This window comes from Bombina bombina, chromosome 4 (genome assembly GCF_027579735.1).
Source record: "Bombina bombina isolate aBomBom1 chromosome 4, aBomBom1.pri, whole genome shotgun sequence".
In the NCBI taxonomy this organism is placed as follows: Eukaryota; Metazoa; Chordata; class Amphibia; order Anura; family Bombinatoridae; genus Bombina; species Bombina bombina.
This window is the reverse complement of record NC_069502.1, coordinates 992,682,541-992,697,721: the sequence shown is the minus strand read 5'-3', so window position 1 is coordinate 992,697,721 and position 15,181 is coordinate 992,682,541. Positions and strand designations below refer to the sequence as shown.

Sequence of the window (15,181 nt, the reverse complement as noted above, 5' to 3'; positions counted from 1 at the left end):
ACCTTGTGTTCGGGCGTGGTTCCGTTCCCCATTTCCGCATTCCTAACCGTGTGGTGAAGGAGATATTCTAGTCCGCAGGGGTCTGGTCATAGGAGGTGGTGAGTGCCCCAGCCATTGTGGGTGTCAGGTGCCGTTTTTGTTTTCATACTTTAGTCCATATTGATATTTCTTCTGTCCAGTTATGGGGGATTCTGATGCTGAGACTGTGTTCGTTTTAGATTCAGTTAGAGGATTCTGATACAGAGACTATTTTGATTTCAGATTCTGTGTCCGGTGACGAATCCGGATTGACCTCGTTGACACATGTCGACCAGTTTTGTTCCATATGCCATTTCAGGGCGCCTTGTTCCTCAGGCGTGGGGAATCAAGGGACTGCTGAGCCATCCGCCTCTTCGGGTCCTGTCCTCCGAGAGGCGAGTCCCCTACCAATTCATATTTCTACACATGCGGGTAACCTAGTTTCTGTTTCCTTCATGCAGGGTGGCGTGTTCCCCCCGGAGGTTGCAGCACGTTTTCGCCTCCACATAATGTTGACGATTGTTCGAGTCCAGATGTTTATTTGAGAATGTGCTCGTGCCCTATTGTCCCAGGCCTTCTGCCTTGGGGAGGGCCTCTACAGTTCCCCGCGGGTGTAACTGTCCCTGAGTGTTATAGAAGAAAAAACAAAGAGCGCATCCGGATTCAAGTGTGTTTATTTAACAAAGAAACAATTGACACACAAATAGGATAACACTTACAAGATTCCAAATATAAAAGGCAGATAAAAAGGTGTGCAACTCGATGCTGACCGGACCAATAGCCACAAGCCCTCCAAGTGGTAGCTGGACCCCCACAGCAAACGGTTGTAACAGGTATATTCAAAATTTCACCTATACGGTGTGTATTTCAACCTCAACGCTTTTCTCCTGTATAACGAACGGGCTTTCTCAAGAGGACAGGTGAATCTATCCTGTAATGTTGTTCTATATATGGATTTAATTAACCAATCAAATTTTATCTCCATTCTTGGATAGCACACCCCTTTCTGTGTGCAATCCAGGTTTAACTATTTTGGCTTCTGATCCACACATTAAAGGATACATAGAGTTACAAGACAAAAATGACTTAAAATTGTACACAAAAATGATTATCATTTCATAGTATTAATAAAATGAAATATGTTAAAACTTAAAAGCATGTGAGAGATATTAAAAAATAAATAAACTTGAACACAGTATAAAATAACCTATGCATACTAAAACATGATGAACTATGCATTAAAATTGTCTGCTAAAATTTGCTAATTTAAATGCAACTTAATACAGATTTCTAGTTTGAATGTGCTAAACATCCTTACTTGATACGTATATACAGGGATATTGTCTGTCAGCCAACCAGTGTGCTTACATGTGTTCTGCCACATCTATGTCAATATTCTTCCCCAATGGAGTCAAACATTTCATCTTATAGATCCATAGAGTTTCTAATTTACGCAGTTTAAGGAGTCTATTACCCTCTTTAGGGGGCACCCAATCTATGACCTGTATACGTAAACTACTGGGGTCACAGTTATGTGCCTCCATGAAATGCCTGGGCACACTATGTTTGGGATATTTCTCTTTAATGTTATTTACATGCCCATATACTCTCCTCTTTATTTTTCTTTTCGTGCGGCCTATATAGTACAGGCCACACCCACACTCAAGGAGATACACTACATATGTAGAATGACAGTTACTCCTGACACATCTATCTATAAAATTTTGAAATTTGACCCTACCGTCGCCTTTAGTAAAGAATTAGAGAAACTATTGGCAAGAGCGAAATCAGATGGTATTTTAAATAATGATGAGTTCAGATTTGTATCAAACCCTTTTCCTACTACATCTTTGTTTTATCACTTACCAAAGGTCCACAAAGATGTAGCCAACCCGCCGGGAAGACCCATTGTGTCTGGGATCGGCTCACTTTGTGACAACTTATCCAAATACGTGGACTTCTATTTACAACCCATAGTGAGTAAAACAAGAGCCTTTTTAAAAGATACTCAGGAAGTGATAAACAAATTTGAAGGGTTAGAGTGGGAACAGAACATGTTTTGGATAACGTGTGATGTTTCTGCTCTGTACGCTTGTATTCCCCACGATTTGGGTGTTGAAGCAATCAAATTGGAACTCACGAGATCCAACTTTCCGCCCGAACATGCTAAATTTTTGAGTGATAGCATTGGATTCATACTGTCCCATAACTATTTTAATTTCGAAGATTCAATATATTTACAAACAAACGGGACCGCGATGGGGACAACTTTCGCACCCTCATATGCGAACCTTTATATGAATCACTTTGAAAATAAGTATATATGGGCAGAAAATGCCTTTGATAGAAATATTATACAATATAGTCGTTTTATCGATGATATTATCATCTTATGGCAGGGCAATGAATCTGAGATCCAGGACTTCTATGGTTACATTAACAATAATGAATTGAATTTAAAATTGACTGGGAATCATTCAAGTGTATCCATTGAATTCCTGGACTTAATTCTGTATAAAGATGAATTCAATAAAATTGCAGTTACCAACTTTAGAAAAAAGACTGAAAGAAATAGCTTTATAGATTATTCCAGCGCACATAAAAAGAGCTGGAAACAAAATATCCCTTATAGCCAGTTCCTCCGTATGCGTAGGAACTGTACTCATGAAAACAATTTCCAGTTGGAATCAGAAATACTAGAAAATAAACTAATTCGGAAAGGCTATGACATGAAACTTTTGGGAGATGCAAAAGAAAAAGCTCTACAAAAGGATAGGAAAGATTTATTGATAAATAAGAAAAATGAAAATAGTAGCCACTCAAAAAAGGAGGGGGAGACAACTATAAGGTTCATAACAACATATAATGAGGGAGCTAAACAAATTAGAAAGATCCTCAATAAACATTGGTCTATCTTAAAGGCTGATCCCATTTTAGGAAGCCAATTAGGAAATAACCCAGAGTTAACATTTAAGAAAGGGAAAAATCTTAAAAACATTTTAGCCCCTAGCAGATTGAAAAGACCAATGGAAAATAGAACTAATAACTCCTGCTGGCTGACGGGTAAGAAAGGAACCTTTAAGTGTGGAAAGAAAAATTGTGTCATGTGCCAACACATAAACAACTCCATTACATTTACGAATTCTGATCACTCACAACAGTTTAACATCAAGATCAGGAGTAACTGTCATTCTACATATGTAGTGTATCTCCTTGAGTGTGGGTGTGGCCTGTACTATATAGGCCGCACGAAAAGAAAAATAAAGAGGAGAGTATATGAGCATGTAAATAACATTAAAGAGAAAAATCCCAAACATAGTGTGCCCAGGCATTTCATGGAGGCACATAACTGTGACCCCAGTAGTTTACGTATACAGGTCATAGATTGGGTGCCCTCTAAAGAGGGTAATAGACTCCTTAAACTGCGTAAATTAGAAACTCTATGGATCTATAAGATGAAATGTTTGACTCCATTGGGGATGAATATTGACATAGATGTGGCAGCACACATGTAAGCACACTGGTTGGCTGACAGACAATATCCCTGTATATACGTATCAAGTAAGGATGTTTAGCACATTCAAACTAGAAATCTGTATTAAGTTGCATTTAAATTAGCAAATTTTAGCAGACAATTTTAATGCATAGTTCATCATGTTTTAGTATGCATAGGTTATTTTATACTGTGTTCAAGTTTATTTATTTTTTAATATCTCTCACATGCTTTTAAGTTTTAACATATTTCATTTTATTAATACTATGAAATGATAATCATTTTTGTGTACAATTTTAAGTCATTTTTGTCTTGTAACTCTATGTATCCTTTAATGTGTGGATCAGAAGCCAAAATAGTTAAACCTGGATTGCACACAGAAAGGGGTGTGCTATCCAAGAATGGAGGTAACATTTGATTGGTTAATTAAATCCATATATAGAACAACATTACAGGTTAGATTCACCTGTCCTCTTGAGAAAGCCCGTTCGTTATACGGGAGAAACGCGTTGAGGTTGAAATACACACCGTATAGGTGAAATTTTGAATATACCTGTTACAACCGTTTGCTGTGGGGGTCCAGCTACCACTTGGAGGGCTTGTGGCTATTGGTCCGGTCAGCATCGAGTTGCACACCTTTTTATCTGCCTTTTATATTTGGAATCTTGTAAGTGTTATCCTATTTGTGTGTCAATTGTTTCTTTGTTAAATAAACACACTTGAATCCGGATGCGCTCTTTGTTTTTTCTTCTATGATACTGCCGTTCCTGGTGGAGTGCTTAAGATCTCCACATCTGCAGAGCTGCATCGGATTGTGCCGCACACAGCGAGTTTGTGACGTCATCAATAGGCGCAACAGAGGAACACGCTAGGCGAGGACGCCGACATTGGAGCAGAGCCTCACGGAGTTTACAGCAGGAATAGACCTGGCCGCCTTTCGGAAAAACCATCAGTAACAGTCATCGGATCTGGTCGAACACACACCTCTGAGATTAGTGACTGTAAACGGAGGTATCTGAGTATCAATATAGACTTTGCATTTAACTATACTGTGACTGTACCGCTACAGGCAGCTTTGATATACAAAGACTGCTGTTTATTGGTTATTAGTTGGGGGCAACATATTAATAGCGCGGGGTGTTTTCTTTTGTTTTTGTATTGTGTCCCTGAGTGTTGTGCCATTCGTTACAGGATTGCTCAGACATGTTTTTCAGTTATTGAATGACCCTATCGTTACCGGATACAGGGATTTTCAGTCTGCTAATTCGAATGGTGCACCTCATTAGACATGTGCGGATGAGGTAATCTCATGATTGTGATTTGTTTGTGATCTTTCCCAGTCTGTTTGGCTGGTCCTGCGGGTAGGCCTGTGTCTTTTTGGGCGTTAACCTCCGGGTTGCCTTATATTTTATTTATATACGATGGGATGTCTTTTATTTGTTTCCTTCGGGAACCTTCTGGGATTGATACTCTTTATTACTTCTTCGGAAGTTGTTTTGGACATGTTAGTCCTATGTTAAAAATGTCTGTTTTCTGTTTTTTCCCCTATGAGGGAGAATTTATGCAGCTTGCCGGTTAGGACCCTAGGTGCAGGCTGGTCCTGTCTGGTTCGTTCGGTCTTGCGGCTGTTCAGACATGTGGCGCTGTTCTGCTCAGCTGGTTCGGTAGAAGCGCCAAGTGCTCAGGTTATCATTGTTTTTCATGTTCAATTAAGCATTCGAGAGGACCTGTGGGTCCGTGAGGCGGGAAGGATGGTTTCAGTCCTTATAGCCTTCAGTCATAGATGGCCAAGCAAGGGAGTTTACCACTGCTGTACTCTGACATCTGATTTCATCAGAACCTAGAGCCTTCCCATGTGGTGGAGGGTTGGAGGGCTTATCGCCCCTTAACGCAGTTAGGCCTTTTGGATTTGTCCTTTTTGGCTTGATCCAACAGCTTGTACAGGATAGCTGTCTAGCATGCGTAAGGTTTGCAGTTTGAAACCATTTGCAGCTCTTCTCACCTTGCAGGTGTACGTATCATCATTTTATAGTGTATCTAGATGCACCTTTTACTCTTTGACGTGTGCTGTCTGAGTTATAAGAGACCTTTGGGTCGTCTTCCATTGTCTCCGGGTGAGTTGGATCTCCTTTTAGGGATCTGTGTTTCCGGTTGATGGTTGTTCCCTGCGGGGACAGGAATTATATACCTCATGACAATTTGTGGTCTCTCACCACCATAACAGAAATGTATCAGGTAAGCATAATTTTTATTTTTCTGCACTGTAAAAGACACAGATAACATAAAATAGTTTTGTTGCAACTATGATGCTTGTCCACACACAAATACTCTGCAGCTTGTATAACAAGTCATGAGAAAGACATAAAGAGGAAACAAATTGTACAATACACTGTCAGTTTTAGTTGTCTTACAGTTCATTATTAAGTTCCTGGTTCAAAACAGGGTCACAGTTTCCTAACTTGTTATTGTTTGTAATTTTGACTTGTATTGGACTGCTTAACAAATTTCTAAAGGATTCTCATTTCAGGATAAATTAACTTAGGTGAAACATTCTTGCCCACTCAGTTCATAGCAATAATATGTTAAAGGATAATTGTGCCTCAAGATTATTTTGTTCTCTCCCGATTTCCTTCTAGGAATTGCTATAAATAATTTCTGTTTGTAATTCCTCTTCTTGGTGTAGTTACAGCTACAAATATATTTTCCGGTATAATAGTACCATCTTTGCAATTGCCAGATCACATAGAATTTCAGTCTCAGTTTTCTGATAGGAATTAGTACAGCCCATTACCTTTTTTATCCTTCATTTTAAAGTAAGGAATCCATGTACTTGAACTTGCATTGCGCATTTTGATGTGAGGCTTGTCTACAGATGCTCGGCCATGTAAACCCATTTCATAAAGCTCACCAGAGGCAGTTTGCTACTATTAAGTGCAAGCGTCTAGAGTTCCACTTACAGTTGACCGGGACAAATCTGGTAGGTAAGACATTTCATGAACTGACTGGCAAATATGGCATCCTATGAGCTCTTCATGTCAGCTATTGTATTGCCAGTGTTTGTCTATGGGGATTTCATGGCTATGTGCTGTATTTTATGCATCTGTGGCTGAAACACCCCAACACCTCAATAATTAGTAGGGGTGTCCAAATACTTCTGGCCATATTGTGTATGAGGTCCATTGTGAATAATAATCTTTAATCCATTTACTTATGCATGTCCTTTAAAACTACTGTTTGGCTTACACATATTTTCCTCTTTTTAGCCAACAATGCTTCAGTGGATTGAATTGCTGACAAAACAATTCAACAATAGTCAAGCAGCATGTGAGGTAAGATCCATATAATTTAGCAAAATGTAACCTGTTGTCAAACATTTCAATAGTGTAGTCTTTGAAATAGTACCAAGGTTTTTTTATATATGACACACTGGTATAAAAAAAATCTCTTTAGAATACATATTTTAAGGGGACATTAAACTCCAAATTTGTAATTGTTTAAAAAGATAGATAATCCCTTTATTACCCATTTCCCAGTTTTGCATAACCAACACGGTTATATTAATATACTTTTCACTTCTGTGATTACCTTGCATCTAAGCCTCTGCATACTCCCCCCTTATCTCAGTTCTTTTGACACACATGCATTTTAGCCAATCAGTGCTGACTCACACAATGACTGACTGACACAATAACACACATAAACTAATGCCCTCTAGCTGTGGAAAACTGTCAAATGCATTCAGAAAAGAGGAGGCCTTTAAGGGCTTAGAAATTGGCATATGAGCATACCTAGATTTAGCTTTCATGTAAGTATACCAAGAGAACAAAGCAAATTTGATGATAAAAGTAAACTGAAAAGTTGTTTAAAATTGCTTGCTCTATATGAATCATGAAAGTTTAAAGGGACAGTGAACCCAATTTTTTTTCTTTCGTGATTCAGATAAAGCATGAAATTTTAAGCAACTTTCTAATTTACTCCTATTATCAAATTTTCTTCATTCTCTCTGTATCTTTATTTGAAATGCAAGAATGTAAGTTTAGATGCCGGACCATTTTTGGTGAACAACTTGAGTTGTCCTTGCTGATTGGTGGATAAATTAATCCACCAATAAAAAAGTGCTGTCTAGAGTTCTAAACCAAAAAAAAAACTTAGATGCCTTCTTTTTCAAACAAAGATAGCAAGAAAACGAAGAAAAATGATAATAGGAGTAAAAAAAAAAATAGGAGTAAAAAGTTGCTTAAAATCGCATGCTCTATCAGAACCTCGAAAGAAAAAATTTGGGTTCAGTGTCCCTTTAATTTTGACTAGACTGTCCCTTTATGGTGCACAGTGATAAAGCTGGAAGTGAGAAATATGCATGAAACAGAAAATGTTCTAATGCAAGTTGTAGCTGCCTTATGGTGCATAAATCGTTCATATATAGGCTACCTTTGTGCAGTCTCATTTTTAATGTGCAGCTTATTGCTTATAAACTATAAACAATATACATCTAATCACAGGGCAGTGAAGTAAATCACCCTCAATCCATCCATGACAGCTCTTGCTCAGAAGCATCTGCTCTCCTGAGATTACATAAAGAAGACTTAGAAAATGCACTGGTTAATCTGTGAACTGTCAAACAAGGCTGTAGTGATTGGTATAGTGAAGAAGAAAACTGTTTCCCTGTATTTGCAGAGTTGCGTGTTTAATTTGTTTATATGCGTAATGTAATCTCATTCTAAATGTAATAATGTGATAATTTATGACCATAATATTAATTAAAAATATTAGCTGTTGCAAAGACATAACTATCCTTTTCACAGCATTGGGCCAGTAACCATCATGCATTTAAAGGGACAGTATACACCAATTTTTATATAACTACATGTAATAGAAACTACTATAAAGAATAATATGCACAGATACTCATCTAAAAAATCCAGTATAAAACCTTTAATAAACTTACTTAGAAGCTCCCAGTTTAGAACCATTAATGAGATAGTTTGGGATACCCCCCCCCCCCCCTCTCTGCATATGAAAAGACAGTTAACATAAACAGGAGCCTGCAGGAGTCTGTAAACGTGTGTATACATCTAACACTGTGGGGCTTGGTTAGGAGTCTGAAAATCTGCACAATGTTATTAAAAAAATAAGCAAAACTATACATTTTTATAAAAACACTACCAGATGGGCTATATAAATGAATCATCTACAAAACATTTATGCAAAGAAAAAATCTAGTGTACAATATCCATTTATAGTCATTTAAAAGTGAGTTTCGTATGCCAAAAATATAATTTGACAAACTGCTTCCAAATTATCAGTTGTGACTATAAATGACTTAATTTTATTAAAAAATAATTTTAGATGAAAAAAACATAATTTACTATAAATTAGTTTATGAACTTTTCTTTCAATCTTTTTGCTTTATTAAAATGTAAATGTAAAGCTTCTTATGTCTTTTCCAGTGGTTTTTGGACCGCATGGCTGATGATGATTGGTGGCCTATGCAGATTCTGATCAAGTGTCCTAATCAGATTGTCCGACAGGTGGGTTAACACTTGCACCTATAAAATAGAAAGTATGGCTTATTTATGCTGAAGGTATTAACTTTACTAAAAGTGCATTCATTTTCAGAGATTCACCTAGTGGCCAAACATTATTATAATTGTATATATTTTAATTCTGATTCTCTAAACCTATTTGTGTCTAAACCAGGATTTAAATAAACATAAAATACTAACTAGTGTTCCAAAATTGGCAATATACACTGTATATTTAGCACAAAATAAGTCTATTTGGGGCTAAGAAAAAAAGTTGAAGAAACCAGCCACACATACTCTAATTAAATGAAAGTGTAACATGGAGTTCATTGGGTATTGGTATAATGTTCCCTTTTTTTATGGAACATTATAAATTGTGTAAGGTAACTAAATCAGAGCAGAGTGTACAAACTGCAATAACGGGCTGGTCATTAACAAGAGAGAGAATTAACATAAATGAAAGTAAAAATTATGCACTTATGCTGCAAACAATTAGCAGGTTTTGCACTACTTGTGGGATTAATTTGAAAGGAACATAAAACCCTTTTTTTTTTTTTCTTTTATCAGTCAGATATTGCATACAGTTTTAAACAACTTTCTAATTCACTTATATTATCTAATTTGCTTTGTTCTCTTTGTTGGAAAGCATACCTAAGTAGCCTCTGGAGTGTGAAGCTAGCTGCTGATTGGTGACTGCACATTTATGCCTCGTCATTGGCTTACGATATGTATTGTATGGTTTCAGTGTGTTAGTGACTTAAACAAGCTCATTATTTTCAACATTTTTGCTTTTCAGATGTTCCAGCGCCTTTGTATTCATGTAATTCAGAGGCTGCGGCCGGTGCATGCACACCTCTACCTGCAGCCAGGCATGGAAGATGGGTAAAAAATTGTTTTCCATTCACTTAATAGTTATTTGATTGCACAGCAGTGGGAGCATAGATCCTCTTATGTATCTTTGTTATATCTAAAATAAGATCACACTTTTGATTTACAGTTTGTGGACTTGTTTTTGTTGCTTGGTGTTGGCTACCTTTTGAACCTTCACATTGTATAATACAGTTGAAATGTTTTGGACTGCATTAAAAAAAGCCCAACTAGAATTTGATTATCTGCAGTAGAAATTAATAAATAAATAGTATTAAACATAAATGTAGGTTAATTCTTTTCTTTCTAATGGCACACTGAGTCCACAGATCATCTCTAATTACTATTGGGAATATCACTCCTGCCCAGCAGGAGGCGGCAAAGAGCACCACAGCAAAGCCTTTAAATATCACCTCCCTTCCCTCCAACCCCAGTCATTCTCTTTGCCTACGTTAAGAGAAAGGAGGTTGTAAAGTTTAGGTTTCTGGAAGAAGATTCTTCAATCAAGATTTTGTTATTTTTCAGCAGTACAAGTTTGTTCTGCTTTGTCCTGGGGTGTAGCCGTAGCCCATGTCAGTCTCTTTAGTAGAGCAGTGGTGGCTTTTAAGCAATTGGGAACTCTGGTGGGGTATAATCCTCACTGCGCCTTCCAAGTAGTTATTGCTTCCCTAACTTAAAAGCCTGAGTAAAATTATTCAGTCTTTGTATTTCGTCCACAGGTCCATGTGTAAGGAACATGCCTCTCAATCCTAGTGAGCTGCCTGGCAGATTTCTTGGAGGTAAGTGCTGATTTTATTTTTCTGGGATTATGTAGGAAAAATATGGCACTTTAATAGTCATTTGATGGGACACAAGAGACATTCTCCTATAGAATTAGGGGATAATGTTAAAAAGGGCAGTATTTGCAGGCACTAGGGACAAGGAGATTAATGTGTGGTGTGTTTTCACTTACTCCCGGCGGCTTTACTTCAGAGTACAATTTGCCAACCGGGAGGTTAATTTTGATACGCCCACGATGGGTGGGGCTAGCTGAGGCGGCAAGTTTATGTTGCAAGTCTTTTCCCCTTCACTTCCTGTGTTCCGGAGGGGAGACAGCGTCATTGCAGCTTTGTAAGCAGTGCTACGTTTGCCGGACTGCGTTTTACAGTGCTGTAAGTTGAGTCCGGAATTTTTCTAGCAGAATATTGTCTCCAGTGTCAGCAAGGCAGGTAGGCACCTCAGCTAAGCTGAGGTGTAGAGGTTGTCCGGAGTGTTTGCAATAGTTTATTCATTTTCTTGCATAAAAAATAAAGCGGTTACGTTTTAAAATTTAAAGAGACAGTAACGGTTTTTGTTTGTTCATTTCAACTTAAAATATAAGTTTATTTAATTCTAATTTGTTAAATTTTGAGTAAAGATGGACCAAGAGGCCCTGCAAAATGTTACTTGTTCTTTATGTTTTGATGCTAACGTGGAACCACCAATCCCTTTCTGTTCCTCATGTATTGAGAGAACTTTAAATTACAGGGATAGACTTTTTTCTGAGCCAACATTGTCTTAAGGTGGATGCTGTTCAGGGGTCTTCTAACAATGTTCAAGATATGCTGCAGCTTTCTCCTCAAGTGTCACAAATTTTATCGTCCACACATGCAGTGCCCTGCGCTTACTCTCAAACTTCGCCTGGAGTTACGTTGCAAGACATCGCTACCCTCATGTCTTTTGCGGTATCTGATGCGCTGTCTGCTTTTTCCATGCTGCAGGGAAAGCACAAGAGGAAATGTAAAGAATCAGTGAGTAAGGTTTCTGACATATTCGTGGCTATTCCGAATATTCCCTCCCAGAAATCTGAGGAGGAAGATACTTCGGTAGCATCTGAGGGTGAAATCTCAGACTCAGGCAGTGTAATTCCTTCTTCTGATGTTGTATCCCTCAGGTTTAAGCTAGAACACCTCCGTTTGTTACTTAAGGAGGTTTTGGCTACCTTGGACGACTGCGACACTACGGTCATAGTCAATCGTAAGAAGTCTAGTAAGCTAAACAAATATTTTGATGTACCTTCCTTGGTGGAGGTTTTCCCTGTAGCTGATTGGGCTACAGAGATTATTGCTAGGGAATGGGAGAGACCTGGTATCCATTTTTCTCCATCCCCTATTTTTAAAAATATGTTCCCTTTTGCTGACTCTATCAAGGAGTCTTGGCAGACGGTTCCCAGGGTGGAAGGGGAAATTTCCACTTTGGCTAAGAGAACCACTATTCCCATAGAGAATCATTGTTCCCTTAAGGATCCTATGGATAAGAAGTTGGAGGGGGTGCTCAAAAAGATGTATATTCACCAGGGTTTACAATGGCAACCTGCGGTGTGTATTGCTACCGTCACTAGTGCGTTTGATGCACTGTCTGATTCTATTCAGACAGACACTCCCTTTGAAGAGATCCAGGATAGGATCAATGCCCTTAAGTTGGCCAATTCTTTTATTATGGATGCATTGCTACAGGTTATTAAGCTGGGAGCAAAGATTTCTGGTTTTGCTGTACTGGCCCGCAGAGCCTTATGGTTTAAATCCTGGTCTAAGTCTAAGACCTTGTTTGGGCCGGGCTTGGCTGAAATGATTTCTGACATAATGGGGACGAAAGGGCCATTTCCTCCCTCGGGATAAGAGGAATAAACAAAAGGGATGTCAGAGTAATTTTCGTTCCTTTCGAAACTTCAAAGGTAAGCCTTCCTCTCCCTCTGCCAAGCAAGATCAGTCCAAACCTTCCTGGAGGACCAACCAGTCTTGGAACAAGGGGAAGCAATCTAAAAAGCCAGATGCTGACTCAGTCTGCATGAAGGGTCCGCCCCCGATCCGGGACCAGATCTTGTGGGGGGCAGACTTTCCTTCTTCACTTAGGCCTGGGTTTGGGATGTTCAGGATTCCTGGGCGGTGGACATCGTGTCCCAGGGATACAAACTAGAGTTCAAGACCTTTCCTCCCAGGGGCAGGTTTCTGCTCTCAAGATTATCTGTAGACCAGATAAAAAGAGAAGCGTTCTTACACTGTGTCCAAGACCTTTCCAACCTGGGAGTGATAGTTCCTGTTCCACTGCAGGAATAGGGTCTGGGATTTTACTCCAATCTGTTCGTGGTTCCCAAAAAAGAGGGAACCTTCAGACCAATTTTAGACCTCAAAAGTCTAAACAAGATCCTCAGAGTACCGCCCTTCAAGATGGAAACTATTCGTTCCATTCTTCCCTTGGTTCAAGAGGGTCAATTCATGACGACAGTAGATTTAAAGGACGCATACCTGCATGTTCCCATCCACAGGGATCATCACAAGTTTCTGATGTTCGCATTTCTAGACAAACACTTCCATTCGGCCTTGCCACAGCTCCCAGAATTTATTCAAAGGTCCTAGGATCCCTGTTGGTGGCGCTCCGGTTGCGGGGCATTGCAGTGGCGCCTTTTCTGGACAACTTTCTGGTTCAGGCTCCATCCTTTCAACAAGCGAAGTCCCACACGGAGATGTTGTTATCCTTCCTGCATTCTCATGGTTAGAAGGTGAATTTGGGAACGAGTTCCTTAATTCCAGCTACAAGGGTAGTGTTCTTGGAAACCATAATAGATTCCTTATCAATGAAAATTTTTCTGACAGAGGTCAGAAAATCAAAGATCTTCAAACTCTTGTCTGGCCCTTCAGTCCTCTCCTCGGCCGCCAGTGGCTTAATGTATGGAGGTGATCGGTCTGATGGTAGCTGCCATGGACATCATTCTGTTTGCCCGTTTCCACCTCAGACCTCTGCAGTTATTCATGCTCAGGCAGTGGAACGGGGATTACTCGGATCTGTCTCCGAGATAACATCTGGATCAGGCGACAAGAGACTCTCTTCCTTGGTGGTTGTCTCAGGGGCATCTCTCCCAGGGAACCTGCTTCCGCAGACCCACCTGGGTAATTGTGACAACGGACACCAGCCTGCTGGGTTGGGGAGCAGTCTGGGGCTCACTAAAGGCTCAGGGGACATGGACTCGGGAGGAGTCTGTTCTCCCCATAAACATTCTAGAGCTGAGGGCAATCTTCAATGCTCTTCTGGCCTGGCCTCAGTTAGCTTCAGCCCGGTTTATCAGGTTTCAGTCGGACAACATAACCTCAGTGGCTTACATCAACCATCAGGGAGGAACTCGGAGTTCCTTGGCCATGTCAGAGGTAGCCAAGATTATTCAGTGGGCGGAGATCCACAACTGCTGTCTATCTGTGATCCACATTCCAGGAGTGGACAAGCGGATTTTCTGAGCAGACAAACCTTTCACCCGGGGGAGTGGGAACTTCATCTGGAGGTGTTTGCCAACTTGATTCTCAAATGGGGACAGCTGGAGCTGGGTCTCATGGCATCTCGACAGAATGCCAAGCTGTCGAGGTCAAGGGATCCTCCGGCTGTACTGATAGATGCTCTGGCGGTTCCTTGGAATTTCAGTCTAGCATACCTATTTCCTCCGTTCGCTCTCCTTCCACGGGTTATTGCTCGAATCAAACAGGAGAAGGCGTCAGTGATCCTCATTGCCTCACAAAATCTGGTATGCCGACCTAGTAGAGATATCATCTCTCCCACCTTGGAGACTCCCACTGCGGAAAGACCTTCTACTTCAAGGGCCCTTCCTTCATCCAAATCTAGTTTCTCTGAAGCTGAATGCTTGGAGATTGAATGCTTAATTTTATCTAAGCAGGGATTCTCTGAGTCGGTCATTGAGACCATGATTCAAGCTCGTAAACCTGTTACCCGAAAGATTTACTATAAGATATGGTGTAAATATCTGTATTGGTGTGAATCCAGAGGCTACTCTTGGAGTAGAGTTCGGATTCCTAGAATTCTGTCCTTTCTCCAGGAAGGTTTGGAGAAAGGTTTATCGACAAGTACTTTGAAGGGTCAAATATCTGCTTTGTCTATTTTGTTACATAAGCGTCTGGCGGATGTACCAGATGTGCAATCTTTCTGTCAGGCCTTGGTCAGAATCAGGCCTGTATTCAATCCTGTTACTGCTCCCTGGAGTCTTAACCTTGTTCTTAAAGGGACAGTCAACACCAGAATTTTTGTTGTTTAAAAAGAAAGATAATCCCTTTATTACCCATTCCCCAGTTTTGCATAACCAACACAGTTATAATAATACACGTTTTACCTCTGTAATTATCTTGTATCTAAGCTTCTGCTGACTGCCCCCTTATTTCAGTTCTTTTGACAGACATGCAGTTTAGCCAATCAGTGCTCAGTCCCAGGTCACTTTACGTGCATGAGCTCAATGTTATCTATATGAAACATGTGAACTAATGCC

General features: G+C 39.8%; 1 protein-coding gene across 3 annotated transcripts in view; it reads left to right on the top strand.

Moving 5' to 3' along the window:
- USP34 (ubiquitin specific peptidase 34) overlaps positions 1-15,181 on the top strand; it is a 1,226,195-nt gene that overhangs the window by 993,947 nt on the left and 217,067 nt on the right. For all 3 annotated transcript variants that reach the window (XM_053712051.1, XM_053712050.1, XM_053712048.1), the window contains 3 exons: positions 6,775-6,840; positions 8,959-9,039; positions 9,830-9,915. In XM_053712051.1, the coding sequence (XP_053568026.1) occupies positions 6,775-6,840; positions 8,959-9,039; positions 9,830-9,915 (233 nt within the window). The remainder of the gene's footprint in view (positions 1-6,774; positions 6,841-8,958; positions 9,040-9,829; positions 9,916-15,181) is intronic.